The following is a 27,243-nucleotide window of genomic DNA, read 5'->3' on the forward strand; positions in this document are numbered from 1 at the left end:
TAATGTACACACTTTTATTTAAACATGTCAATTTACACAAGAGCCCAAAGTTTGCTTTCCCTGTCCCCACCCCCAGGAAGACCTGTGTACCTGGATATCAGAATTAGCACCTAGTGTTTAGACAGAAAGTAAATATTTTACAGTCTTATTACTGCAAGCGACTGGTCAGATCAGATACTAATTAATTTGGGCACAGTGCCACACACAAATTAATTCATTAATCAATCTGCCCCTCATAATAACCTATTTAGCTTCACCTCTCTAGTGGAGTCTGGGGGGGTAAGTGGTTCTCTGCAACACTAGGAGTGCATAGTTCATAAGGTTCAACCCACTGGACAGGATAAAAAAAAGGGGGGGGGGGGGGAAACACACAAATCACAGTTGTGGTCTGAAATTATTGCAGTGCAAATTTCAAATCGCAGTGGTTTTTTTTGAAAGCAGTGGAACAAAATGAAGAGGTAGTTCCTTCCCCTCCTCGATGGTGAGAATTTCACATTGCTTAGAAGCAGCTGAAGCTAAGTAGCATTATGTTTGATATCTCAGGTACACAAACAAGGGATGGCAGCCTGGAGTCACTGGAAGATACTTAAAGCGATAGCGCAAATGTTTCACTGGCATAAAAAAGTTCTCCCACAAGAGGTTACTTTTTGCAGAGTCAACTATTACTCTTGGCTTGAAACACACTGTGACATCAAACCACAGTTACCTTGACGTGCAGTGCTTCAGCAAGGGAAGTCCTTTTGCTAAAGAGAGTCCCTAAAGACCAGAAGAACGCTGTTTCATGAAAATAAAGTGCATTTTATGCTCAGAGCAACAGCTCATCCTTCCTTCTAAAAAGCAGCCTCTCATTATATGAACTTATTTATCTACCAGGATTGTCAAAGAAGCAATCAAGACCTAGCCCGTGGATGGAAATTACTGGGCAATACCAGAACAGAAAGCCACTTTTGGTGCAACTCTTAAAAATATCTCCTCCCCTCCCCCTTTTTAATTCTACATTATGCATTTTTTTCATACTAATATTCTCTCCTATTTCTGAAACCAGGCTCAACATTCCCCTCAAATGGAGCAACATCAGCACTTCTATGCACCCCTGAAGGTGATCAGGTGAACTGAACAAAGCAGACAGAATGTTTACATGAAGAAATGTTTCAAATAGACTTTCCCAGTCTGAGTGTCAACCCTTCCACTCATCACAATATCCTCTGCCTGCAACTCATCGTTACACCATTTAGCTCATGGAAACACGAAGAGTGTGCCTGCCTTTATACTGCAAGGTGATTCAACTGAAAGGTGCTGAAATGAACACTTGGATATCATTTTCACCTCCACACAAGGTGTCATGCACAGCTGAGACGTTAGAGTTGAAATTCTATTTACAACTTTACATATTTTACAATATATAATTTCATCTTTACAGCTACAGAATCAGTGGAAGCTAACATCTTATCTTTCCAGCTTCTGCTGCAACTCCAACTCAGGTGGAATTATTAAAAAGGAGTTAAGTGCATGCCTAGAAGGTAGCCTTCAGGAAAAGATGTCAATGAACTAGTGTTGATTAAAAATTACACCAGTTTGTGTAGAAAAATCTAAATTCAGTTCAAAAACCCAGCAAAGCCTAATAGAAATCTACTTGGCTAAAATAAATACACTTAACAAAACAAAACAACCTTTAAAAATTTACCGATTTAAGCTTATCTGAATTGTAGCCTTAAATTGCCTTCCCTCCCCAAGTAGCAAATAGTCCTAGGTGAGGACAATGATACTTTTCAAAGTGAACACTGACAATTACCCTGCATACACCTGAGGCTGCAGTGGTGGGGGCAGCTTGTCATTCTCCACATTTTCAGAGTCAATAGCTGCTAAGGCTTGATTTTTTGGTTTGATTTCTAATGGATATTTCTCAACAATATCTTTGACTTCCTTTGTAATTCCATCAGTCCAATCTATTAGGTCTTTCTCAAGCTTCTTGGCTTCACTGACAATTCTTTCCTGTCTCTCATTCAACTGAGATAGGAGGTCTAAGTTTTTATACATTTGCTTAACACCCAAGCACACATCAGGTGAAAAACTCTCAGGTTCTTGCTTCTTTGGGGATGTTTGACCAGTCATAAAACGATCAAAATCTTCTTGGCTTAGATTTAAAGACTGAGCATCCAGTTTTTCAATGAAGGCCACAGCGCAGCACTGCAAACAAAACAGAGAGAGAGAGCATCAAGACAAGCTACAAATCAAATCAGAACTTACATGGCTTATTTTTTCATCCTGCCACCACAGGATCACAGGATGTTAGGGGTTGGAAGGGACGCAAAGAGATCAAGTCCAATCCTCTGCCAGAGCAGGGCCATACAATCTAGCTCGGGTCACAGAGGAACACATCCAGACAGGTCTTCAAAAAGTCTCCAGAGAAGGAGACTCCACAACCTCTCTGGGGAGCCTGTTCCAGTGCTCTGTGATCCTTACAGTAAAGAAGTTCCCCCTTGTGCTGAGGTGGAACTTTCTGTGCTGCAGCTTACATCCACTGCTCCTTGTCCTATCCTAGGGAGCAAGTAAGCAGAGCCTCCTGATCCTCAGCCCTCAGATACTTATAAACATTTATTAAATCCCCTCTCAGTCTTTTCTTCAGACTAAACAGCCCCAGGTCCCTCAGCCTCTTCTCATCAGGCAGTGTTCCAGTCCCCTAATCATGCTTGTAGCCCTCTGCTGGACTCTCTCGAGCAGATCCCTGTCCCTCTTAAACTGTGGAGCCCAAAACTGAATGCAGTAACCGATTCTATTATTTAATGCCTAAACAGGTTGCTACTAAAGAGCTTTTCCAGAAGCTAAGTATATCAGACAAGCCATCTCTCTTTCCCTGAAGACTGAAGAGGTTGAAAACTCTGAAGAACAATGCAAGAAGACACCAGTTCAGCTGGACACCACTGGGTAATGTCTATCACAAACCCCAGGGTCACTGCATTTTGGAGGCGAGGAAACAAAGAACATAGCAGCTAGGCAAGAGTGTTAAATTACTATTTAATAATCTGATCAGCAGAGATCTGCTGTGCTCTGCATTCATTTTCTGATGAAAAGAATCTCAAATGACCTATCTTACTTTGTGGATGCTCTCCTCCTACTGCAAGGAGTTTTTAACATTCCATTTCATCCAGCTACGTATCTGCCCCTGAGAATTGCTTTATGACTAAATACAGAGGAGCCAAGTTCATCACCATAATTCCTTCTACTACAAACAAGCACACCAATAAATGCCTCCTGCAGAGGCTTTATAAAACCTGTTTACCTCCACACATTAATGGCCTAGTTCTGCAGTGCCTTCAAGAGATAAACTCTCTCATGGGTTTAAATGGGGAACTCTGCATCTGTTAACATCTGCACAAACAAAACCCCAGGATTTTAGGAACAGAAAGGACTTATCTCTTTTACAGAGTAAAAATATACCTAAGTCTTAGCAGCAAACTGCTCCCATAAAGGGTTTCACATCATTAAGAAAGCAAAGCACTCTGTGGTCTGGAAAACAGAGGAGGAAAAGAAAGGAGGCAAAGCAAAGAGCTTGCTGTACTCTAAGCAACCCCAACCATTACTCAAAAGATTAATTTTCCTTCTATGTTATGCTGTGCTTGCCCTCACTGGAGATTCCTACATCACAGCTTCACAGATTGTATCAGGTTGGAAGCAGCAGAGTAGAATAGGGTCATAGGTTGGACTTGGTGATCCTGAGGGTCTTTTCCAACCTGGATGTTTCTGTGATTCTGTCAACCCTGAAAGGTCATCTGGTCCAGATGTCCAGTCAGCAGGGACACCTCCAACTAGATCAGGCTGCCACATGAAGCCTGAATATCTCTAGGAACAGGGCTGCAACCACATCCCTGGGCAGCCTGTTCCAGTCTTTTACCTCTCTCACCATAAAGAGCTTCTTCCTTATGTCTAACCCAAATCTACCATCCAAAAGAGAAGACATCCCTGTACAAAATGTCTGCACTATTGCTGCACTTACCAGATTGGTAAAATAGTAGCCATCTTCTCCTGTCATTAACCTGCTTGGGTTACAGAAGCGTGTTATGTACTGGATGTTAGACTGCAGACGGGGTGGGTTCCCCTTCAGAACAATGTATATAAGTGTTGGAAGGAAGTCATCAGCAGAAGCTGGTTCGTTTTTGGTGACCTTAATAGCATTAAATATGTGCTTGCTGCACTTGGTGATGCAAGCTAATTTATCGCGAGGGACACGCTTGGAATCCATTTCGATGATGTCTGCAAAGTAAAAGAGTTCTCAAGTCATTAAAACGACATTAATGAGTCACCTGAAGGTGTGGGGCACCTATTACTGTATCTGTGTATCTGTGGTGCTTGCTGGTCCATGAAAGTATCTCTTTATCCAACAGAAATTGAATGTTGGAAGGGACCTTACAGATCACTTAGTCCCAGTCCCTGTTAGTTTAGTCCAAGTATTTCAAATAGATCAGGTGAGTCTAAACACTTCTGTGGCAGAAAGATTATTCCCACTTCACAGATTATAGACCTGTCCAACACCACTACAAATCTGAAAGCCTGGAAACCCTTCTGATCACAACAGAAAATAATCATTTCATGAGCAAGAAATAGGAAATTTAAAGCTGTAAATGTCAACTTTGTCATTGACACCTGTAAAACCGTTTGGGCTGGCAAGAACCTGAAAGACCATCTAGTTCAAAACCCCATTCAACCTGGCCTTGAACACCTACAGGGAGGGGACATCCACACCTTCTCTGGGCAACATGTTCCACTGTCTCACCACCTTCACTCTAAAGCACTTCTTCCTAATCTCCAGTCTAAATCTCCCCTCCTCAAGCTCCAATCCATTCCCTCTCATCATATCACTACAAGCCCTTCTAAAATGTCCCTCCCCAGTTTTCCCATAGGCCTCTTCAGGTACTGGAAGGCTGTTCTAAGGTATGTCCTGGGAGCTTTCTTTTCTACACACTGAACAGCCCAAACTCTCTCCGCCTGTTGAGGTTTTCCAGCCCTCCAATAATCATCGTGGCCTCCTCTGGACCTGGCTCCAGCAGACTGATGTCCCTCTTATGCTGGGGGTACAGAATTGGATGCTGTACTCCAGATGGGGGTCTCATGAGAGCAGTGTAGAGGAGCAGAATTACTCTCTCATCACTCACAAACCTGTAATTGCTTTCACAACCATGTCAGAGACTTCTGGAATCTCCTCATTGACAGGAACACAGAGCATCTGGGGAGTTACCCAGTGCAGAGCCCTAGGACAAGAAAACAAATAAACACAAAATGTTAAACTACTCTGTGCCAGTAACATTCAAGTGTCTGAAATGAGCTGCTGCTTGAATTCAAGGCACAAGGAGTGCTCTGTGTAAACAAGGCATGAGTCCAGCTCTAAGCTAGTTCATTCCACTGATGTAATTTATTTTCAGAAAGAAAAAAACACTTTATTTGTGGGTTTGGGTGGGTTTTTTTGCTATATTTTAACAAAAGCAAACCAATCAGTTTTTATTCTTCATTCTATTCATTCCTTCTGCTTCTGAAGTGAAGGAGTTTTTAATCCTTTCTAGATAAAAAGCTTCCTATTTTTGTGTGCAGAGCAGAAGATTAGTAACATGCTTGATTCAGATCTCATATACAGGACTCTGACGACAAGACTGTTTTTCTTCTGAAGGCTCACCTGATCCTCTTTTGGACAGCAAGATCTTTCTTCTCATCATCAGTTGTTTCAGGGCAAAACACATATTTATACTGTCGAGTCATAATGTATTTTTCAATCTGATCCATTGCCTTTTCAACTTTTTCAGGAGGCACTGAAAGGCACAAATCCCACCCCCAAAATGATAAGTAAATGTAATCCATGGCTCTTCTGTAGATTGATTTAAGATTTGGTATGAGTATCATCTACTGACTTCAGCCAACCTGAGTTAATAAATGGATCTGCCTGGAGTATTTTCACACTCTGCAGCAGAAGTGAAAATCTAATGGGGAGAACACCACAGGGAGACGCCCAAGTATATGCAGAGTGAAGCACACTCAACACATATCAGGTTCAACTGTTTGTGGCTTACAGGAATAGCTCTTGAAAATAGTCTTTGGGAATAAATCCAGTGAGGTCTTCCAAGACCTCTATTCCTGTTTATGTCTTAAAAAGTCCCTTGGCATGTTTAAGCCATGCCACTCAGAGATCAGGCACATAAAATCAGTCTACAATAGAAACTCTTCCCTCTTACTGGCTTCTCTGTGTAATATAAAGCTGTTAATTGGCTTGAGTCTACTCATTCAACTTTGGCTTTAAACAAGCTGAATTTAAACAAGAAATTAAAACAGTTGAACCACATTTAACTGAGAGTTTCAGCACAACCTATAAAGCCCAGTTAATTGAGACTGGAAAACTTTATAGCACTGGTGCTGCTGGGAGTAGTTCTAACCACAGTACTAGAATTTGCTAATAGCAAAAGCTGGTTAGGGATACCTCAATTTCACCTGCAAATGCAAGAGGATTTCACCTCAAACTGTGACTTTTTCAGCAGTAAAGACATGAGGGAAGAGGAAGTTGGTACCTTTCCAACGTGTCTGTAATTTTTCTGCTACATTTTGATAGAAGTCCTGGGCACATTCAGATTGCTCCTCAATAGTCAAGTCCTGTAACAGAAAGCTGATTTAAGTGTGCATGTCTGGATGAAACAACAGCAATGCCCCTGGTGCTCTGGTTTTGTTTAAGGGAAGTGTCCAATTGCAGTTAACAGTCTGAGAATGCAAATATATCACCAGAGGTGTTTATGTTGGCTAAATTGTATTTAAAACTATGAGAAACCAAGACATACTGGCTCTAACTTGGGAAAGACTGAACAGAGGTACATTAGCAATAAAATTGGACAGAGGAAATGCTGTTTACCCCAGACACATCCCTGACTAACTCATGTGGGCTGTTAAGCAGAATGTTTACTCTCAATTTTGCGTCCTACTTTTTTAAACATAGGTTCATAGAACAGTTTGGGTTGGAAAGAACCTTACAGATCATCTAGTTCCAACCTCCCCCTGCCATGGGCAGGGAAACCTTCCATTAGACCAGGTTGCCCAAGGCCTCATCCAACCTGGATATACTGTGTATCATCCAACATGACACCCAGGAAATTAAAACTCCAAGAACATAAATCAGAGATGAAAATAAGATCTATAAAGATTTATTATGATAAAGTTATTGTGAAATATATTCACAATATTATTTGTGAAAAAAAATGTTGTCTTTTGGACAGGAACTCGCTGAGCTACTAAAGAAAAATCACAGAGGTTTGAAGAGTTAAAATTAACTTCACCAATTCAGTCACTTTTCATCATTAAGTGGCAGCAAAAAAACATACATGAAATAATTGAAATAAATTAACTTTCTGAATTCTCTAAGGCTGAAAACTAGACTCAGACAACTCAGTTCCTGAATTCTGTAAGGCAAAACACTAGACAGTTACCCTGAACACAACCTCAGCTCCAATGGCAGCACTGCAATTTAGGACATAAACACGTGTAGCAGCAAGTTGTGTGATTTGAGGAAGAATTCTGACTACCACAAGCTATGAATCACAGAATCATCCAGGTTGGAAAAGCCCCTCAGGATCACCAAGGCCAACCTAGAACCCTACTCACAAAGATTCACCTTAAACCATAGCCCTAAGCATCACATTCAAACGACTCTTAAACACATCCAGGGTTAGTGACTCCACCATCTCCCTGGGCAGCTCATTCCAGTGTCTTACCACTCTCTTTGTGAAAAGCTTTTTCCTAATGTCCAATCTAAACCTCCCCAGTCTCAGCTTGAGGTCATTCTCCCTTGTACTGTCTCCAATTACCTGTGAGAAGAGACCAGCAGCAGCCTCTCCACAATGTCCCTTCAGGTAGTTGTAGACCCTCAGACTCCTCTTTTTCAAGCTAACCATCCCTAGCTCCCTCAGTCACTCCTCATAAGATTTTTTTGTCTAGGCCATTGAAGGTATGATGAAATGACAGCACCTTCGGTGTTCAGACCCAGTAACAACACCACTCTAAGTTCACAAGCTCTATGCTCAGAATGAGTCAGTTCTAAAAGAGGGAAAAAATAAAACCAAACCCAAGATGTTTTCAAAGTGGAGGGCATATAAGATTCCAGTCTTAAATTTCCAGTCCTATTTGAGGCTCTAATTTCATTAACTAGATACTAAATAGGAAAGGATATGGAAGGTAAAAAAATCTGTGCTGAATACAGAGTCATTTCAACCATAGGTGGCACTACAAACACATAAATAATTCAAGAACGTTGAGTTATTTTAATGGAGAATGAAAACGTAGCCTTTATTCCACATTTAATATAACCCACAGTCCTTTTTCCCAAAGGAAAGGGGTTATGTGGGTTGATACTGTATTGTCTTAAACTTTAACAGTCATAAGCATTCTATACATAAATAGAAAACTAAAGAAGATTGCACAAAGATAAAAATTATCTAAGATAAAAGTTACAAAGATACTAATGGGCTGAAAATAGAGAAGAGCAGATTTAGATTGGGTGATAGGAAAAAGTTCTTTACTCCCAAGCTCTCCCCTCCAAACTGCTCTCAAGCCACTCCTCACCCAGCCTGGATTTGTGCTTGGTATTGCCCCAACCCAGATGCAGGACCTTGCACTTGGTCTTGTTGAACTTCATGGGGCTGACTCGAGTCTACCTCTCAAGCCCACCCAAGTCCCTCTGAATGAAGACTCAATTTCTCCAATTTTTATATATAAAAGGCAAGCCAAACTCACCCTTTTATGATTCATTGTGTCCAAAAAGAGTTTACATTGCTTATAGATATCTTGTCCAGGCTTATGATAGGTCTTGAGAAACTCTACGAATTCCTTGGACACTCGATCTGTCTCGATGCTAGCCTGCCTGTTTATGGAAGGACTGGGAGCCTTGGCTTCTTGGATCTCTGCTGGGAAGACGGGAGCACATCAGATGAGCATTTTTACACTGATTAATGAATATGGGAAGCATTTAACACATCTTGAAATTCCAGGCTGGTTATGGTTTTGTTTTGTTTTTCCCAACTGTGCAGATGAATGAGCATTTATTCCTCAACCTTTACCAGTGAAATGTTGGATGTTGTTAAAGAGAACTCTAGGAAAGTCATTGATCTGCTGAAGTGAATAGCCACAGACCCATTCACACTAACAGCCTTTTTCTATTAGCAGATTGCTGTAACTTGGGTTTGCTGTTGGGTTTCTTACATTTTCAATCCCAGGTTAAGACATCTCCATGTAAGACTGAGGCTGTCAGATGGGATTCTGCAGCAGTTTAAGATCATGGAGCAGTGCCTTTTCCATTCTCCCCTCACCTTGACATTCCTGCCCCTTTGCTTGCACCAACATGAGCATTCAACTGACTCGTGAACTAGCTGAAGCAGCTGTAGTTCAGGGCAGGCCTAGTTTGAAATCAGTATTTTGGTGGGGGTTTATTTTTCAGCTTCAACAGCTCCCCACACTATCTTCCTGGTCACAGAAGCAGCAACACAAGAATAGAGCAGGAGCACGAGGATAGGGCAGATGCAGCAGCCCTTGTTTACCAGGCAGCAGATGCCACAGAATCACACCTGCAGTGTAAACAAGAGCTTGGCCATTCGTGTTTCAGCAAGAGCAGAAGCACCAGACCTGTTCAAGGAGGAATTTGCTTGGCACTCAAGAAGGAGGTAGGAACACAGACTGCACACAGCACGGGATGCAAGTTTATATAGCTGCAACCACAGGGGTTTTTCCCACACAAACATCTGATTTTCCAAGGTGTGTGTTGCAAGTTAATGACACTGCTCCAATACCTTCACTACGCAAGTTTGGTTCACCCACCTTTCAACTTGCCAGCCAACACTGCTCAAAATGAAGGATTGAATAGGGATGATGTAAATGAACGTGATGAAAAGCAAGCAGCAAAGAGACAGAAAACATGAAATAATCATGGTCAACGTGATACAAACATTGCTCTCAACCTGAAAATACTAACATGCACAACAAAAGCACTCCTTGTTTCAGTAAGCATACATGCACAACTCCAAAAGAAAAGGAAGTACATGGGATTAGCATCTGTAAGTTGGTATGGTTTAGGGAGATCTGAGGTAGCCTATCAGTGTCTTTTTAGTTTGTTGTTACAGAGATAGAGCACTACAGAGAATTCAAAGCTGTATGATGCAGTAACTAACAACACTGATCATCTGACCAAAGCACAAGACTTGCCACTTTAGCATGACCTTCTCTGGATAATAATGTGGTCAGGTACAAAATTTACTGTGTTTAAATGCTAAGGTTTTGCAAATAAATTCCAGCTGCAGCAATCAAGATAGAAACTGCAAATCAGTCTCCTCTCTATTTATACAAGAACACTTTTTTCCAGAGATTTCCTCCAGTGTTCTTTCTACCCAAGATTCACAATAGAATGCCTGGTCAGCATTGAAGCTGAACAGCAACTATTACTCTGTGGTGATTTACATTGGTGACATTTAATATTACACGGCCAGCGAGTGGAGAGCACAGCTCTGCAATAATAAAAAGGAAAGCAGTTCCACTTCTAAAAGGGATATTTTTTCCACAAGTAATGACTGAATTTTATTCCAAAGATCCTTTAAACTTGTTTCAACACTGCACTGTAGTAGAAGAATAAAGTTCATACTGTTTCTCTTTGACTTTGAGGAATACATGATTCATTTTTTTTAGTCTCAGATTTAAAATAGGTGTTTTTTTCTTTTTTAGTCACTAGAGAGATGGAGAGAATTGAAGTAAATTGCTGTTAATGTAGGCATTAAAAAAAACCCTAAAGGTTAGGATGAACTCTTTTTCATGAGTCACATTAAGAACATGTAGTTGTGTGTTGAAATCATGATTGAAGAATGAACCTGCACTAAGCACTGACTACTAAGCAACGCAGGAACAAATATATTTTCAGCAACAAAATATTTTTAGCTTTCTCATGTCCTTTAAAAAAAAAATCTAACTAAAATGAAGCTGATTACAGAAAAGAAATTCCATCTGAACAACTTAAAGAGGAGATATGCCAAATTGAGAAGAAAGGGTTAAGAAGGGCTCACCTCTACAAAGAATAAACACTATTAATAGCGAAATTTTTCTCAAGGCACTCTACAAAACCTTGAGCTGTCACAGCAGATCACAGCACTCCAGTGATTCACTATGGTTGTGCCATGGTCATGGATCCCAGTCCAAGTCAAGAATATTAGAAGTGTGTTGTCATTATCTCTATTGCACACAGGCATCCATCATCTTCATAGAATTTGCTAAATAAAGAACGGTTCCTCTTCAGATTTCTTTAGTCAGCAGAAGACATCAAATTTGCAAACAAGTAGCACAGGGCAAGATGTTAAACGGTTTGCATCAAAGGGTTTGGTGTCCTTCTGGTTTAAATGAAACCAGTGTGTCTTCTCTTGCTATGAGACTGCTTTCTTGATCAACATGACAAACATCTGGAGATGTTTTGAGAACGAGAAGGTTCACAGAGTGTGAACAATTAAACTGAAGTAGCTTCAGCTTACGATCGGATTTATAATGGCAACCTGGAATTGTACTTGACAAAAACATGAAGCAAGATCTAGGTACTTCTTACACAACTCTTGGGTTTTTAAACTGTATAATTCTTCAGATGTCTGCTCAAAGAAGTTTCCATTTTATTGATATATTCTCCTATCAAAAAGCAAAGAATTGGTTTAGAGATCCAAGTTCACTTCAAGGTGGTAGATTTTATCACCTCCACACTCAACAGCACGAGTTACAACTGGCACAACCCTAGCTTGTACTGTGCAAAGCTCAGCTAAGAAAGAAGCTTACTAACATCAAGCAGCCAGCTTGCTCAAGCTGTACTGCATTACCTTCAGTAGGGGAAGCCAGTTCCCAGGAGGGAGTAAAAATTTCCTTCAAATCCCTGAGAATGTTATCAGCATTTCGCTCCCTCCCAAGCTGTCCTTGCTTAACGATTTTCTCTTGAGCCACTGAAATAAATGCAAAAGCAAGCAGGACACCGAGAGCAGGAGCACGTCAGGAGGGATGGTGAATGGGATCAAAAAGAAAAAAAGAGAGAATATGGAAAGTGAGAAGAATGAACATAAAAAAATGGGTTTAATACACAGGTGAATGCCTCATTTAGCCAGCTGCTGCCCATGCACCAAGGCAAACTCTAAAATGAAATCCAAACAAAGTCAGGACTTCTTAAGGAAATGCACCCTCTGCAAGGCTAAGATACATTAATGCTGCTTTTTACCTCCTGGAATGCCTCCTCCACAGTCTAGCATCCTCCGGGGTTTGCCCGTGTAAGCTATTGCTATGCAAAGGCATCAGTGCCATTAAGCATTCTCACTTGTAACACACTCTGTAGAACACTCACTCAGCCAACCACAAACTTGGTATTCCCAGCCCACAGCCACACCAAGAGTACAAGTTCCCTCTCACATTTCTTTTCATTTAAAGGTGCCCTGTTTACACATTCCCCTTTTTCTGTTAAAGCTGCTGAAGTGATGCATTATGGCAGCACGATCTGATTATTTTGCATCAGTGTTTCCATCACACTTAGGCACATCAGTTCGAGGTGACTGACAGCCAGCACCCTTTTTTAACCTGCTTTCTTCAGGAAGAGTTCTCCTTCAAGTCCTAACCCACAATATCACACTATGGTTGACTCATGAACCTAGCAAGAACTTGCACCCATGCTGCCTTTGGCTGAACTAAGAGTTTATTTCCCCCCTAGTAGATGGTGCAATGTTGCAGCTTGGATTTAGTGCGAGAACAACGCTGGTAGCACACTGATGTTTTAGCTATTGCTAAGTAGTGCTTACCCCAAGAGAAGAACTTTGCCGTTTCCCCTGCTCTGCCAGCAAGCAGGAGCATAACTCCATGTGTTGTACAGAACCCTTAAAAGCAAAGGAGAAATTTACCCTTCTTAGTTCCCGCTCTAGAAGAAGCAGTGAAGAACTTTTTCACAGTAGTGACCTTCCGTGTTTTCTCGTTGGTTTTCTTCTCCTCAAACTTTGAAAAGGTCAGTGACTGTGCTCCTTGGGTACTCTGGCTGCTGGCATATGCTTCCTCCTCCTCACGCTGAAGCCTGGAATTTCAAAAATGTAGAGCTAATTTAAACGCTTTACAACAGCACAAAGAAGCTGATTTCCCCTGCAATAGATTACTCATTGACACGCAAATTCTCCTCTATCTTCATCTTCCTTTCTTGCTTCCTACCACACTTTCTTTCACTGCTTTACATTCACTCTTTCCAAGTTGCACTGGTGGAAATAAAGGAAAGCTTAAGATGCCCAGGGAGGATTAAATAGTGAGGTCAAAAGGACTGAAGTGTAATCATGGTCACATTCGCCTCATTTCTCAGCCCTCAGTTCTTCAAACACGGAGGTGAGGGGAAAGACTGTGGGAAGATTTCCAATAACCAATTCCATCGCCTTACTCCCTGCACTGTGTTTGGAGCTTCACAACCTGTTACCACAGGCAAAGCTTTACCATCTTACTAAAGAAATATTATGGCTTGGAGCTGAGCAAGTGAGATGCTCAGAAACATTCTGGGAAACACCTTCCTGTTGTCAGAATTCATTTACAAAGCCTTGGCAACACATATGGTCACTGATTGAAGGAGACAGCCAATTGTGTTGCATCACTGAGGGGTGTTTTTGCATCTTTTAGACTTCCTCTGTGCAGCAAGGGAGGGCAAACACTAATCCTTCAACAGACACTTTTCTTCTTGTGTAGGAGAATCCAAATAGGGTCAAGGGGACCTTAAAGATGCTCTTCAACACCTGAAGGGATCCTACAGGAAAGATGGAGAGAACTTTTCATAAGGGTGTCTAGCAATAGGACAAAGAGGAATGGTTTGAAGCTGAGGAAAAGCAGGGTTAGACTGGATTGCAGACTTCAGGAGGGTAGTGAGACTCTGAAATAGGCTGCCCAGGGAGTTTGTGGATGCCTTCTCCCTGGGGGTGTTCAAGGCCAGGCTGGATGAGGCCTTGAGCAGCCAAGTCTAGTTGAGAGGTGTCCCTGCCCACGGCAGGGAGGTTGGAGTTGATGACCCCTAAGGTCCCTTCCAACCTAAGCCATTCTACGATATGACACCTATGACATTGCCCTTCAAGATGATGAGGTGTGAACAATTTGCTTTAAACATCTATCCAGCTCAGGATGCCCCATAAATGGTTTTGCATTTGTAATCTTTGAGGCAGGAATTGTGCCTTATCCATACTGACAGATCTTGTTTGCTCACTACAACAATTACTGCTTCTCTATTTCTGTACCATCTCCCTATTCAACAGCTATCTGCTCTAATAAAAATTAAGTTGTAATTAGCTGTTTAAGCCAAGCTTTTGGGACAGGGGAGAAGAAAAAGGCATGTTCTCAAGGACTGTACTCAACAGCTTATCTAACCTGATCAGGTGCCAGGTAAGTTTTCAAGCACTTCCTTCTGTCTTTTTTTTTTCCCTGCAGTTCATCTGCTCCAGTGTCAGAGGGTAAAGAGAACTTCAAAAGCAAACTAGCTCAAGGCCTAAAGTAATAGGATCTAAGGCAGTCAGAAAAATTAGAGCTCAAACTACAGCCATCAGGCTGGACCCAACTCAAGCTCAGAGGGCTTCCACAGATGTCACCTTCAGGCAGGTTGCTGTAAGCAGGGTACTTAATGCCTTTTTTTTTTCTTCCCCTTCCTTTCTTTGTTTTTACCCCCCACTGCCTTTGGTTAATGTATCACCAAGTAACTCAAGTTCACCAAAGGACAGACAGGTCTCTTGGGAATCTGTACTTTACACCCAGAGTTCCACCACATATAACCAATACAGAACGTGTGTCAATAGTGCTCTTGTGCCACCCCACCTTGAATACTCTGCCCAGTTCTGTCCCCATCGTAAGAAGGATACAGAGATGCTGAAGGGAGTCCAGAGGAGGGTCACAAAGATGACCCAAGGGCTGGAGCACCTCTGCTGTGAGGATAGGCTGAGGGAGCTGGGATTGTTCAGCCTAGAGAAGATTCCAGGAAACCTTAGAGCACCCTTCCAATACCTGAAGGGATCCTCCAGGAAGGCTGGAGAGAGACTTTTCGTAAGGGTGTTTAACAACAGGACAAGGGGGAATGGTTTAAATCTGAGGGAGAACAGGTTTAGACTGGATCTCAGAAGAAGCTCTTCAGTATGAGAGTGGCAAGACTTTGGAATAGGCTGCTCGGAGAGGTTGTGGATGTCTCTCCCTGAGGGTGTTCAAGGGCAGGTTGGATGAGGCCTTGAGCAGCCAAGTCTAATTGAGAAGTGTCCCTGCCCATGGCAGAGAGGTTGAACCAGATCCCTTCCAACCTAAGCCAATATGAACACCTTGGTCAGCTCAGGTCACGCACCAAAAGACTCTTAGCACACATCTAGATGCTCCTCCATCTCAAGAACTCACATAATCCTGAAACAGGTAATTCTGAGTGGACATCATCTAACTCCCACCTAGTGACACAGGACAGTTGTAGAGCAAGAGATGCTTTGCCATCTCTCTGCCACAGGACAACCCTTTTGTTTCCCACTCAAATCCCACAAAAAGCAGCTTTTATTTTCTCACTCAACCATAGATTTCCTCCAACACTCATTTTCAGTGTCAAGCATCCATCACACTAGGAAAGCAAGACTGTTTTACACAAAATATCTGCTGAGAAAAATAATCTACATTTTTAAGCTAAAGCTTTGATGCTTTTGGGCATAACCCTGCAGTTTAGATCACAGACAAGACTAAAACCAAGTTTTTAATCAGTAGCTGAAATGTCAAACCATTTTGCTGGCAATATCCAAGATAAGAACTACAGTCTCAAGAGGCAGAGGTATTTTAATCAAAATTGTCACTTTCACCCTTACAGATTCCAGCATGCAAATTAGGTCAAAGTATTTGTTGAGGGGGGGGGTGTTGACATCTGCTACTTTGCAGACTTTCTTTTGAAACTTCTTAAATTAGAATGCCATAAATATTCATCTATGCATCAAAAGGAAGAGTTTAATTCTTGCTGAAAAGGTCAAATTTGAAAACTTATGATGAAGCTGAGCCCCAGCGAACGGGACCAGAAAATAGGAGCCAGGAATAGTACTTAGTGAAGTCACCCTAGTGTAAATGATGAAGAAATAGAAGGCTCTTTACCGCTCTGCCAGCTCCCAATCCTCTTGAATCTGTTTCTGCCTGGCCTTATGGTATTCCTCTCTCCAGCACTTGGAGCAAAATCCCTGCCAAGCTGGATTGCCATAGTAACCACATCCCTTCTTGCACAGGAGCTCTGACTGATCAACGTGAATTCCTCTGCGTTCAGACTTCAGGCTCATTTTCCTCCTGTTTCAAGAGAAAGAGAGTTAAAGGCAGAAATGTAACAGCCTGCTAGAAATAATTTCTTTTGCTGTTGTCTCTTAGAAAGGGAATCTTGTCCCTTAGAAAGAAGTCACCTGATTTAATTATTTAATAGTTCCATAGCAACAATACAAAGGCTACAGGAGAAAGGGCACAGTTATATAACCACACAGCCCTGAAAGTCAGCCTCATCATTAGCATATGTTTGCATACCTGTGACCTGCCAGTGGTACCAGGCAGCTGGCCTGGAACACAAAGCAGCAGTACTAGTCCTGTAGCTCCATATACACGTGGAAGAAAGGTACAAGTCTCTTATCTCATCAGCACATTGTTCTAACAGTTGCAGAGGCACAAAGCAACGAAGGAAATATAAGTAAAGTTATAATCACCAGCAAATGAAGCAAAGTGAGTAAGAGACCAAGTGGTTTTACATTCAGGCTAAGAATGTCTCTGCAGAGAATCACACTGATGAGACTTCAGGCAGCACATCTTTGGCCTCAAAGAACATATCTGGCAGCACTATGAAGCATCACAGCTAACTCAGCAAGGTGCATGAACAGGGTGAGAGGTGTATAGGATCACAGAATGCACTGGTTGGAAGGGATCTCTAGAGGTCATCCAGTCCAACTCCCCTGCAATAATCAGACATCCTCAACTCCTTCAGGTTGCTCAGAGTCCCACCAAGCCTGACTCTTCATGTCTCCAGGGATGGGGCTTCCACCACCTCCCTGGGCAACCTACTCCAGTGTTCTACCACCCTCATAGTAAGGAACTTCTTCCCAAGGCCCAGTCTAAATCTACCCTTCTCTAGTTTAGAACCACTGCCCCTTGTCCTGTTGCCAAATGCATCTCCATGTCTTTCAGCACTCACGTTACTTCAGAGTTAAGTTGGGCACCTGCATACAGCACAGCTCCACAGAGTTTATATATAGTGACAGCAACAAAAAGATGGGTTCTCATGCCCACACCACTGTGCAGAGTCTGTTTTCCAACCATCCAGTCCTCCCTTTTCTTTTCTTGCTTGACAGAAACCATCCCACACGCCAGCTTGCTCCCAAAGATATTTCAACTGCTTTGTTCCAATCCTGGATTCATTTTCGGAGAAAAGTGGCACAGGGTTACCTGCATTAGCAAGTTTAAGGTCTGCATACTAAAGGACTGACAATTGGATTGCAATGTTGACATACACAGACGCTGGAACCATCAAAGCAAGGCACTGGAAAGCATGTCTGGATTGCAATACTGACATACACAGGCACTGGAACTATCAAAGCAAGGCACTGGAAAGCAGGTCTGGATTGCAATACTGACATACACAGACACTGGAACTATCAAAGCAAGGCACTGGAAAGCAAGTCTGGATTGCAATGTTGACATACACAGGCACTGGAGCTATCAAAGCAAGGCACTGGAATGCAAATCCAGTCCTTTTTTCTTCCTGCAACCCTCAGAGTTGTCAGAGGGTTGTCCCCTTTCAGACAATGCCCTTTGCACAAGCTGAGCAAGCACCTTAGCAATTTGGTTTCTTGCTCTCACATTCATAACCAAAGGTACCCCTGCCACTTCCTGCCTCTCAGAGGAAAATCAGATTTCTAAACACTCCTCTCCAGCACATTACTTAAGGAAAAGGGAACACACATCGAGATGCAATGCCTGCAAAACAAGACGAGAAGACTTTCTTCAAGAGAAGAACATCAGTAACTGTAATCTTGTGTTTCATAATTACTCTCAGATTGCATTAGGTTGGAAAGAACCCTGAAAGGTCATCTGGTCCAAACCCCTGCAGTCAGCAGGGACACCTCCAACTAGATCAGCCTGCCCAGGACCACAGCAAGTCTGATCTTGAGTGTCTCCAGGGACAGGGCCTCAACCACATCCCTGGGCAGCCTGTTCCAGTATTGTTCTCAGTGTAAAGAGTTTCCTCCTGATGTCCAACCTAACTCTGCCCTGCTCCAGTTAAATCTACCCTGAGTCCTAAGTTTGTATGGTTGAAGAATCTCTATCTCTGGCTCTTCATGTTTCTGTTCAGCAAAGGTTACTCACCCCTGGAAGCCCTTGAACTTGGGAGTCTTAGAAAGAGCCTCAAACTGTCTCAAGTCATCCAGCAAAACAGATGTGACAGCACAACTGCCGTGACCAGTTTTTGGCTACAGAAGTAACAGCTATTCCAAGCTGATTTATAAGATCAACCAATTTAGAAGGCTGATGTTTAACATTCCCTATTAATCTAAACAAGTTATTACTTAAAATAGCTTGGGAAACACACACAATTTTCTCTGAGGGGGGAACAAACTAAATACTCCACCTTATTGATGGAAGAATTAAGGCTCCTTCCACCAACATCTTTTTTAGCTTTGAAACAAGTAATGAGTTTCTCAAAATAACCTAAAATTACTTATATGATAAAGACCTGTATATCAATCAGTTCTTAATGGCATCATTTATAAAGACATTTTTCTCATTTACATAGGCAGAGAGCAGCTGAATGCTCTTTTCTTTCCCACAGAGATGTCTGACAGTTAAAGAGACACTGATGTGTTTCTGCAAAGCAAAACAAAAGGAGCAGCAGCCAGATGTTAGATATTTAAGAGAGCTTCACTTCATTCCCAGATGGACAAACTAGGAGAGGAAAATCAGTACGCTGCCCTCACAGGAATCTTTGGTTTCTGTACAATCTTCATCTTCTGATTCCTCAGGTAAGGTCTTTATGTTGACTACTGTGGCACACAGAGGTGCTGACTGAGAAATCTATCCAGCAGACTAGAAAGTAAACCTCAAATGCCTGTCAGCTGCACAGCCTGGGACAGCAATTGCCTGCTGGCAGTATCTGGAAACACAGCCTCATTCTCAGACGTGCCCTTTATCACTAATTCTGAAAAGAACAGGGAAGCAAAAGCTGGAAACTCCACGGCTCCTCCTGATCCAGTTTAAAGACTGCTTCCTAAAAACAGAAGCTGCAGCAGCCTTTTGTGCAGAGACTCCTACTGCAGGTGCCTGTCCTAGTAAAAGAGCTCAGTGTACACTACATGTAAAGGTATGGCTGAGCAGCCTGAAAGATTTCATTGCAAACTACACAGAACCACAAAGACACAAGAGAGAAAAACGTTTTCATAACACATCGGAGAAATCTTACACCCATCCTTATCACCCAACGAAACAACATCCCTGATGCTATCATCTGCTGCCACTGAGTAAGTTACAACGGTTCTACAATTGCAGCCTGGAGGCCAATTTCATGAATTTGGGTGTCTGTTGTTCGTACTCAAAGGTGCAGTGCTCAGACACTCAAGAGACTCTGGAGACTAAAGGACCATAATGAAACCATAACCTTGCTCCTACCCCACATCAACATCTTGCTTTCTGAAAGCCCAACAGCACACTGAGTTTCCCTGCCACTTGTGCACTTTCACTACCACTAGACAAAGACACAAAAATCAGCTTTCTGTATGCAGAGCTTTAGCCACCCAGCAGCAGTGCAATTACCTTTGGCATCCCCCTCTGCGCACAGCAGAACTACAAATAAGGTCCCGTTTAGTGTCCAAGTTCAGCAGCTTTCTCTGCAGGTCTCTCAGTAGCAAGCTTCCTTTTTTTCCTGAGTTCTTTCAGGAGAGGTTTGCAAACAGCTGCAAAGCCACTAGAAAGCAAACTGTGCTGCTTCCTCCCCTTCAAGTGTTTTCGATTGCAGTTACATCAGCTTCAGATGCAGGGACAAAAGAGGTCACCCTGAATCAATATGAAGAAATCACATGCTGCACTTGAAGCAGAGGCTTTCTGCTGCCCTTAAACACATACAGCCATTGTTAATAAAAAAGGTTGCACAGCCAATTTTTGCAGTTCAGCATTTACATTTGAATGAGCAACTCAGTAAGTTTTAGTAAAATTCATCTCAAGTCAACTTTCTGCAACTAAATCTACGGACTCTATGGCATTGCCATTCATCACACAACTGGTAGGGTTGGAAAGGACCTCAAAAATCATCCAGTTCAAACTCCCCTGCCATGGAGAGGGATACCTCACACTAGATCAGGTTACTCAGAATCCCATTGCTTTGCTCAGTAGGTGCTTCAGACAGTTCTGCTGTGGATAGCATCAGGGAAAGCAGAAATGTCACTTTTTAACTTATTTCCTCTTCAATATCATGATGCAGAAGCTTCTTTCAAGTATTTCTGTACTAGACCTCATCAAGGGTTAATATCTATGTTAATCTGAAAAGTTTCAAAAGAGAACAGGCTCTTAAGACTCAGTTATTAATTCATAATTTCCCTTTTCCCTCGTTACTTATTTGCCAGTAAAAGCTTCTTCCCTCCCCCTTTTCCTCTGAAATGGAAAAATGGAAAACATCCAACACCTTTCCATGATCATGATCTTCAAACTCCACCTGCCACATGATGTGTGGGCTTCCTTATAGAGGATCACTGCTAACATGTGCTGTTACATCATGGCTGCAAGAGTGGACAATCACAGCATGCAAAGCTGTCTCATTGCTGGCAATCAGAGTATTTGTAGTATGGCTAACAGAGGATTAGACTGTACGGACACCAAAGAGCTCCTTGTCTTCCTGCCATGTGCATTGCCAGGCATTCCCAGCCCAATGGCACACTTACTGAGCTACAGCCTCAGCTGCCCATGGCTACATCCTTCCACATGCCCAGGATAAACCAGAATGCTTCTAACTCTACAAAGGGATTCCACCAAAGTATTTTATCTTCAGACAAAACTACTGTCCAGTTCTGGGCTCGCCAGCTCAAGAAGGACATAAAACTGCTTGAGACAGCCCAGTGCAGAGCCACAAAGAGCATTAAGGGAATGGAACATCTCTCTTACAAGGAGAGCCTGAGGGAACTGGGGCTCTGCAGCTAGGAAGAGACCAAGAGGTGACCTCGTCGACTTTTATAAAGATGTAAAGGTGAGTTCCAGGAGGCTGGAGTCAGGCTCTGCTCAGTGATGCCCACGACAGGACAAGGGGCAAGGGGTGGAAGCTGAGGCATAGGAAGTTCCATGTAAACATGAGGAGGAATTTTTTTATCTTGTGAGGGTGACAGAACACTGGAACAGGCTGCCCAGGGAGGTTATGGAGTCTCCCTCTCTAGAGACATACAAAACCTGCCTGGATGCATTACTGTGTAGTTTGGTATAGGAGAGCCTGCTCTGGCAGGGGGGTTGGACTGGATGAGCTTTCGAGGTCCCTTCCAGCCTCTGACATCTGTGATTCTGCAGTTCTGTGAATCTACAATCTTAATTCCCTGCACATCACTGGGAAACAGCTATAGACACTGAACACTATCTGGAACAGTCACCAGAGCATGGGCAGCAACACCCTGATCATATCTCCCCTTAGATACCTACAGTCCTGTATGGGTCTAGATCTGAATATGTCCATCCGCACATCCAACCTCTGGCACCTTGACTGCTCCTAAAGCAGGACAGTGAAGTTTGCCAACATCAGTGCAGAACTAAACAGACTGTACTGACTCTGAATTAGGCAACCAGATACTATGTTAATGTTCTGGGGTTTTCCCCATTCCCACGGGACTGATGAGGAAATCTTCAGAATCAGTTATATTGCACAATTAAAACCAAAGGATAAAAAGAGAGCTCAAAAGACTTCCAACACCTCCTGATCAGACATGATCCCTTGATATGCTGGTCAGTTACACAAAGCACAAAAGCAAGTTTCCAAAAAGCTGTCTCTCCTCCAATTACAAGTCCATTTTTGTCAGTACCCCATAAGGAGGACTAAAGCAGCAGCAGCAGCAATTCCTGCTGCAGGGCATTGTACCTTTTGTGCCACACTCAAAGCTCTCAACACCACCAAAGGACTACATTCTCATTTTCACACAGACCAGAATACAGAACAGATGGGAAAATTCACAGCAATCTTATTAAGCAGGTATCACAGGCACTGCAAAGAGCAAGAGCATGCCTAGCTTTTATGTGGTAAGGAAAAGGGGCTCCTTTCATCAAAAGAGGATCTGTCACTAGGGCTGACTTAAGGCGCACATGAAAGAGACTACACTTATGTAACAGCTTCTTTGCAGCAATAAGCCCAAGATAATTTTCATAACCCATCAAGGTTTCCAAAGACTGCATAAGCCACAGCTTTGGCTTCAGGAGAAGCACTGTGAGTGAAACCAAGCTTAAGAGCAGTACAGATTTGTCATGAGTTCAGACGCCAGCAGCTTGTTCTTCTTGTTTCTTTCCAAGGTGTAACCTTCCTCATATCCCAGGGACTGAGGCAAGGCAACACCTTCATTGTCAATGCAGGTTGCATCACTGCCCCAACAACAAGATATTGACTTTTTCATCAACTATTTATTAGTTCTGGATTGTTCAGGTCACCTTTCATGGAAGAGCTGGTTGAAAAACCTCACATATCAAAGCAGAGTAGAAAGGGGCCTTATTGAATCAGTCTAAGACATCTTTAGTAAGAGGTAACTGAAAGTCCATTTATAATTATCATGAGCTATGAAAGCAGTTTCTAAATAACCCTGCATGCTAACTGTGGAAATAAAGCAGTGGCTTTGCAAGACTTTGTAAGAGCTTCAATATGAGCACCAAAATTCATTACATGTGTCTAGGAACAGGAGGAGACTTCACTCAACAGCCTCAAAACAGGCAGGCTGACCAAAGCATGAGACTGCATTTGACTCCTGCGAAGCCTCTTTCAGCCTCTACACTTCTGACTACAAACAACATCAACAACAACAAAAAAAAAAGTCTCCTGATGTCTGAAAGCCTCCCTGTCTGCTTGGTTTGGATTGATTTTGGTTTCTTGATTTGTGTTGTTTATTCTTTTCTCTCATCTCTTTACCTCACTCCCTGAAATCAAGCCTTCTACACACAATAAAAACCCAACCTGGCACCAACTCTTAGCAACAGCCAACCCTCATCTTTGTGCTGAAGTGAATGTGATTTGGCTCTTCAAGCTGAAGTTCTCACAGCCCTTAATGAACAAACTGCATTAATTCTTCTAATTAAAAAAAAAACCCACATTAAAAAAATCAAAGTGCTTCAAAGAGTCCTCACAGTGTCTTACACAGTATCACTCACTGCATCTGGCTGGTTATTAATGGCATGGAATTTTAGAGCAGGAAACTGGGGAGAAGTCTCCAAACACACAACTCTCAGAGCAACAGTTGCTTGCTCACATGTTACTTGTGCCTAAATTGTACATCTCATCCCACAGCAAGGGAGTAAGTAGCAAGTTCCACCTAAAACTACACACAGCTTGTATTAACGAAGATAAATGTACAAGGTGGAGTAGAAAGTGCATCAAAACTGAAGGGAAAGAAGGATGGGATTGGGCTATGCTCTGGAACAACCACCAACATTGCAGCTGCATATCCCAGAGAGCAAGCACTGACCCAAATGCCACAAGCTTCTTCAGAGCCATCTAAGCGTTGAGTCACAATTCATGCACAACCCTAAACATTCAGGGGTATAATTAGCACAAAGCTAATTAACCATGAGTTAATTTCCTCCAGAGGAAAGGGTGGGGCAATATGATCTCAGAGCCTCATGCACAGAAAATAGGAAAGCCATCAGACAGCTTAGGGAGTGAGGAAGAAGCATGGCAGCTAGCTTTGCAGAACAGATCACAGAGAAACAGCAGCTTGAGACGGAAGGGGCTTTAAAGAGCATCAAGTTCCAATCCCCCTGCCATGGGGACACCTCCCTCCAGACCAGGTTGCTCAAAGCCCCATGCAGCCTGGTCTTAAACACTTCCAGGAATGAGGTGGTTGAGGCCCCATTGTGGCATCCACAACTGAGGACATGAGTCTTCACAGTTTTAATGTGCATTTTGCTTGCAATTAAGACACTTCAGCTCCAGCAGTTGTTTCCTAGACTAAAGAGTGCAGGTTGCTAACTAATGGTCCTAGGTGAAGAAATGGTCATTAACTGTGCTGACAGCACACAGCCACCTGGGAACAACCAGTACTCTTTGGCATTGTAATTTGGCACTACTTCAAAACCTCTGAACCCAAATTGCCATCAGACTTCATCTCTCTGCCCACATAGCTCACAATCCACTTCAGCTGGAAGATTCATGTTCCCTCTCCAACTACAGACCTTAAGCTACTATTTTGTTTGGCCACAGCAAATCCTTAACTACTGCCTGCAGCAACGGCCACCCAGCTGGGACTGGAACCTCTTCAGGAATGAACAGTCTGCATCTCACCATCCACACAGGAGTCATCACTGCACTTTCAAATGGGATCACCAGAAACATCTAAAAACTGCTTTGTACTGTCTGACCTGGAATTCCAGTAAGAATAGGAGGATTAGCTAAAAACTCCCACAGCCTCCTCAGAAACAGATGCAATCAGCTTCCACACACTCTGTGTGCTTTGTCAACCACACTCATGTGGACACAGATTAAAACTAAGCTTAATAAACTTCAAAACGTCCCATGCATTTTGTATCTCATACAGTCATACTGACTGCTTCAACAGGGCTTCACAAGCACCATTTTTAGGTCTCGTTTTGGGCCACAAGCACTCCATCAACAGAGGAAAAAAAAGCACAATTGGGAATTATGGATTGAAGCTTGGAGAGGGCAGATTTAGACTAGATATTAGGAAGAAATTACAGTGAGGGTGGTGAAACACTGGAACAGGTTGCCTGGGGAGGCTGTGGATGCTGCCTCTCTGGAGGTGTTCAAGGCCAGGTTGGACGAGGCCTTAAGCAACCAGATCTATTGGAAGGTGTCCCTGCTTATGGCAAAGGGCTTGGAAGTAGATGATCTTCAATGTACCTTCCAACCAAAACCATTCAATGAATATGAAATACATAGCAAACACTAGGAGGGGAAGGAGAGGCTGAGAAAGACTATTCTAGACAAAAATACAAGATTAAACACCAGATTCATGAACTACCTTCAAGCTTAGAATGACAGTTTGTCCTGTAAAGCCATCCCTGAATTGGGACAATCGATTTTACATCCTGCTCTCCCCTTCTATTGTCTGTTGGTTTGGTTTTCATCAGCAAAGCATTCCACTGAGTTACAATCCTCTTCCTAATCCTCCCCTCTGTACAACACTTGTGTAACCATGCCCAGACTGCCAACCCATCCAATTCCTGGGTGAAACACTGTTCCTGAAAACACTACCTCCTTCCACACTGCTTGATCATCAGCCTCAAAAGGCTCCCAGGTATCTGGGAAACTCAGTGCAGATGCCAGAGGCCTGGCGTGAGGAGCTGCTGAAACAAAGCACTCTGAAAACAGCTTCACAACTACGAAACCGAACGAGAAAAGCTGTGTCAACGCTGGATTGCCAGCACAATCTCCACAATGCCAGACTTCTCCCAACGCTGGGCAGTGCCACTAATTCCCAGCAATGGGACTCATCTGGGCCCCACTCAGCCTACAGAACCTGATTTGAACTTTGCCTGTAACACTCCCCCCAAGTTAATCCAGCACCAGCCCCTGCCCACAGACCACTGCAGCCCAGGATTGAAGAAAGAGCCAAATTACCCTCTCAGATGACGCACTGAAAGTAACATCAAGAGAAGAAGTCATCTACCTTTCAATCTCCCACACCCTCTGCGAAAATACAGCCACTCCCTGCTCCACAGGAGCAGCTTGGAGACAGCGCAAGGCGTTCACACAGGGACAAACACCCACAAACCACCCCAGCTGCCCTGCGTTTTAAATCTGCTCCAATCCTCGTTTGGCTTCAGCCAAAAGGACTTCGATCCCCAGTCTCACAGTTACGCAGTAGCAATACTGGTGCGAGGATGAAGAGTCAAAGCCTCTCGATCCGAAGGGATCTTGGCAGGGATCAGGCTGAGGGGCCTGACTGCCCAAGTTCTCAGTGCCCCCTTCGGCCACACTGCCTACTGAAACATGCCCGTGGAACTCACAAGCAGTAACACAGGCACCGTAAAAGCAGCCCAGCTCAGGGCGGTGCACACCGGGCAAGCTGCTTGCTAAGTTTCTCCGTGACCCGCTGCGTTCAGCCCGGTCACTGTTACCCCGAGGCCCGGTGGGGCCTTTCCCCATTCCTGAGCGGCAGGGCCAGGAACGATCTTCTCCTCACGGGGCGGGCCCCGGTGCTGGCTCAGACGCCGTATCACCGAGGCCGATAGCGAACGATAAGGAACAACAGCGAGGACGAGGCGGGGAACGCTAACAGCCACCGAACCGTCACTAACCGTCACGGCGCGGCTGCCCGGAGAGGCTGTCCCTCAGCGGGGGAGTCCGCTCCCGCAGCCGGGCCCAGCGGCACCGGGCAGCTCCGCAGCGGAGCCCGGCAGGCCCGCGGCCCCTCGGCGAGCAGCGAAGCGGCTCAGAGCTGTGCCTCACCGCTTGCCCCGGGCGGCGGGAGAGAACCCGCCGCGCTGCTCCGCGCTCCGCTCCTCCCGTCACGGCGGCCCGCAGCTGGCTCCCCTCCGCGGCGGCGGAAGGGCGTGGCGCCGCTTCCGGGGCGGGGCTCCTTCCCGGAAGAAGGCGAGGGGCAGGGCTGGCGACCGGAGGGGCTCCGGGAGCGGCACCGTCCTGCCGGGGGAGCGGCGGCCTGCGGGACGGTCCGGAGAGGGCCACAGAGACGGTGCGAGGGCGGGAAAACCTCTGCTGAGAACAGGCTGAGAGCTGGGATTGTTCAGCCTGGAAAAGAGAAGGCTGCAGGGAGACCTTCTGCGGCTCGTCAGTGCTTAAAGCGGCCCATCAGAAAGCTGGGAGAGACTTGAGAGTGAGGCCTGTTGTGACAGGACTAGGAGTGATGGTTTGAAACTAAAAGAGGGAGATTTAGACTGGAGAGAAGGTGGAAACGTTTTACACTGAGGATGGTGAGGTACTAGCCCAGGCTGGCCAGAGAGGTGGTAGATATCTCGTCTCTGGAAGCATTCCAGACCGGGTTGGATGTGGCTCTGATCAGCTTGACCGAGCTGAAGATGTCCCTGCTGACC

At 43.8% G+C, this 27,243-nt stretch overlaps 1 protein-coding gene across 5 annotated transcripts; it reads right to left on the bottom strand.

Annotated features, from left to right (window-relative positions):
• On the bottom strand, nt 1–26,774 carry RABGEF1 (RAB guanine nucleotide exchange factor 1). 5 transcript variants are annotated; one of them, XM_064165822.1, is made up of 10 exons: nt 26,642–26,774; nt 16,135–16,320; nt 12,918–13,084; nt 11,859–11,978; nt 8,758–8,924; nt 6,549–6,630; nt 5,666–5,798; nt 5,155–5,246; nt 3,995–4,251; nt 1–2,187 (listed from the first exon to the last, which is right to left on the bottom strand). In XM_064165822.1, the coding sequence occupies exons 2-10, from the start codon at nt 16,311–16,313 to the stop codon at nt 1,789–1,791; spliced, it is 1,596 nt and encodes a 531-aa protein (XP_064021892.1). In that variant the 5' UTR covers nt 16,314–16,320; nt 26,642–26,774; the 3' UTR covers nt 1–1,788. The 5 variants fall into 5 exon arrangements, with proteins under 5 accessions (XP_064021892.1, XP_064021890.1, XP_064021891.1 ...); XM_064165820.1 differs by having other exon boundaries at nt 8,758–8,927; XM_064165821.1 differs by lacking the exon at nt 26,642–26,774 and adding an exon at nt 26,491–26,623 and having other exon boundaries at nt 8,758–8,927.
• Nucleotides 26,775–27,243: the final 469 nt, after the last annotated feature.

Source organism: Pogoniulus pusillus, chromosome 27, assembly GCF_015220805.1.
Source record: "Pogoniulus pusillus isolate bPogPus1 chromosome 27, bPogPus1.pri, whole genome shotgun sequence".
In the NCBI taxonomy this organism is placed as follows: domain Eukaryota; kingdom Metazoa; phylum Chordata; class Aves; order Piciformes; family Lybiidae; genus Pogoniulus; species Pogoniulus pusillus.

Excerpts from the sequence above, each read along its gene's own strand:
- RABGEF1 (XM_064165820.1), bottom strand. The coding sequence starts at position 16,313 with ATGAGCCTGAAGTCTGAACGCAGAGGAATTCACGTTGATCAGTCAGAG. Across the intron at positions 11,979-12,917 it reads TAGAGCGGGAACTAAGAAGG|TGGCTCAAGAGAAAATCGTT; the intron begins GTAAATTTCTCC and ends CATTTATTTCAG. Across the intron at positions 6,631-8,757 it reads ACACAATGAATCATAAAAGG|GACTTGACTATTGAGGAGCA; the intron begins GTGAGTTTGGCT and ends TTTCTGTTACAG.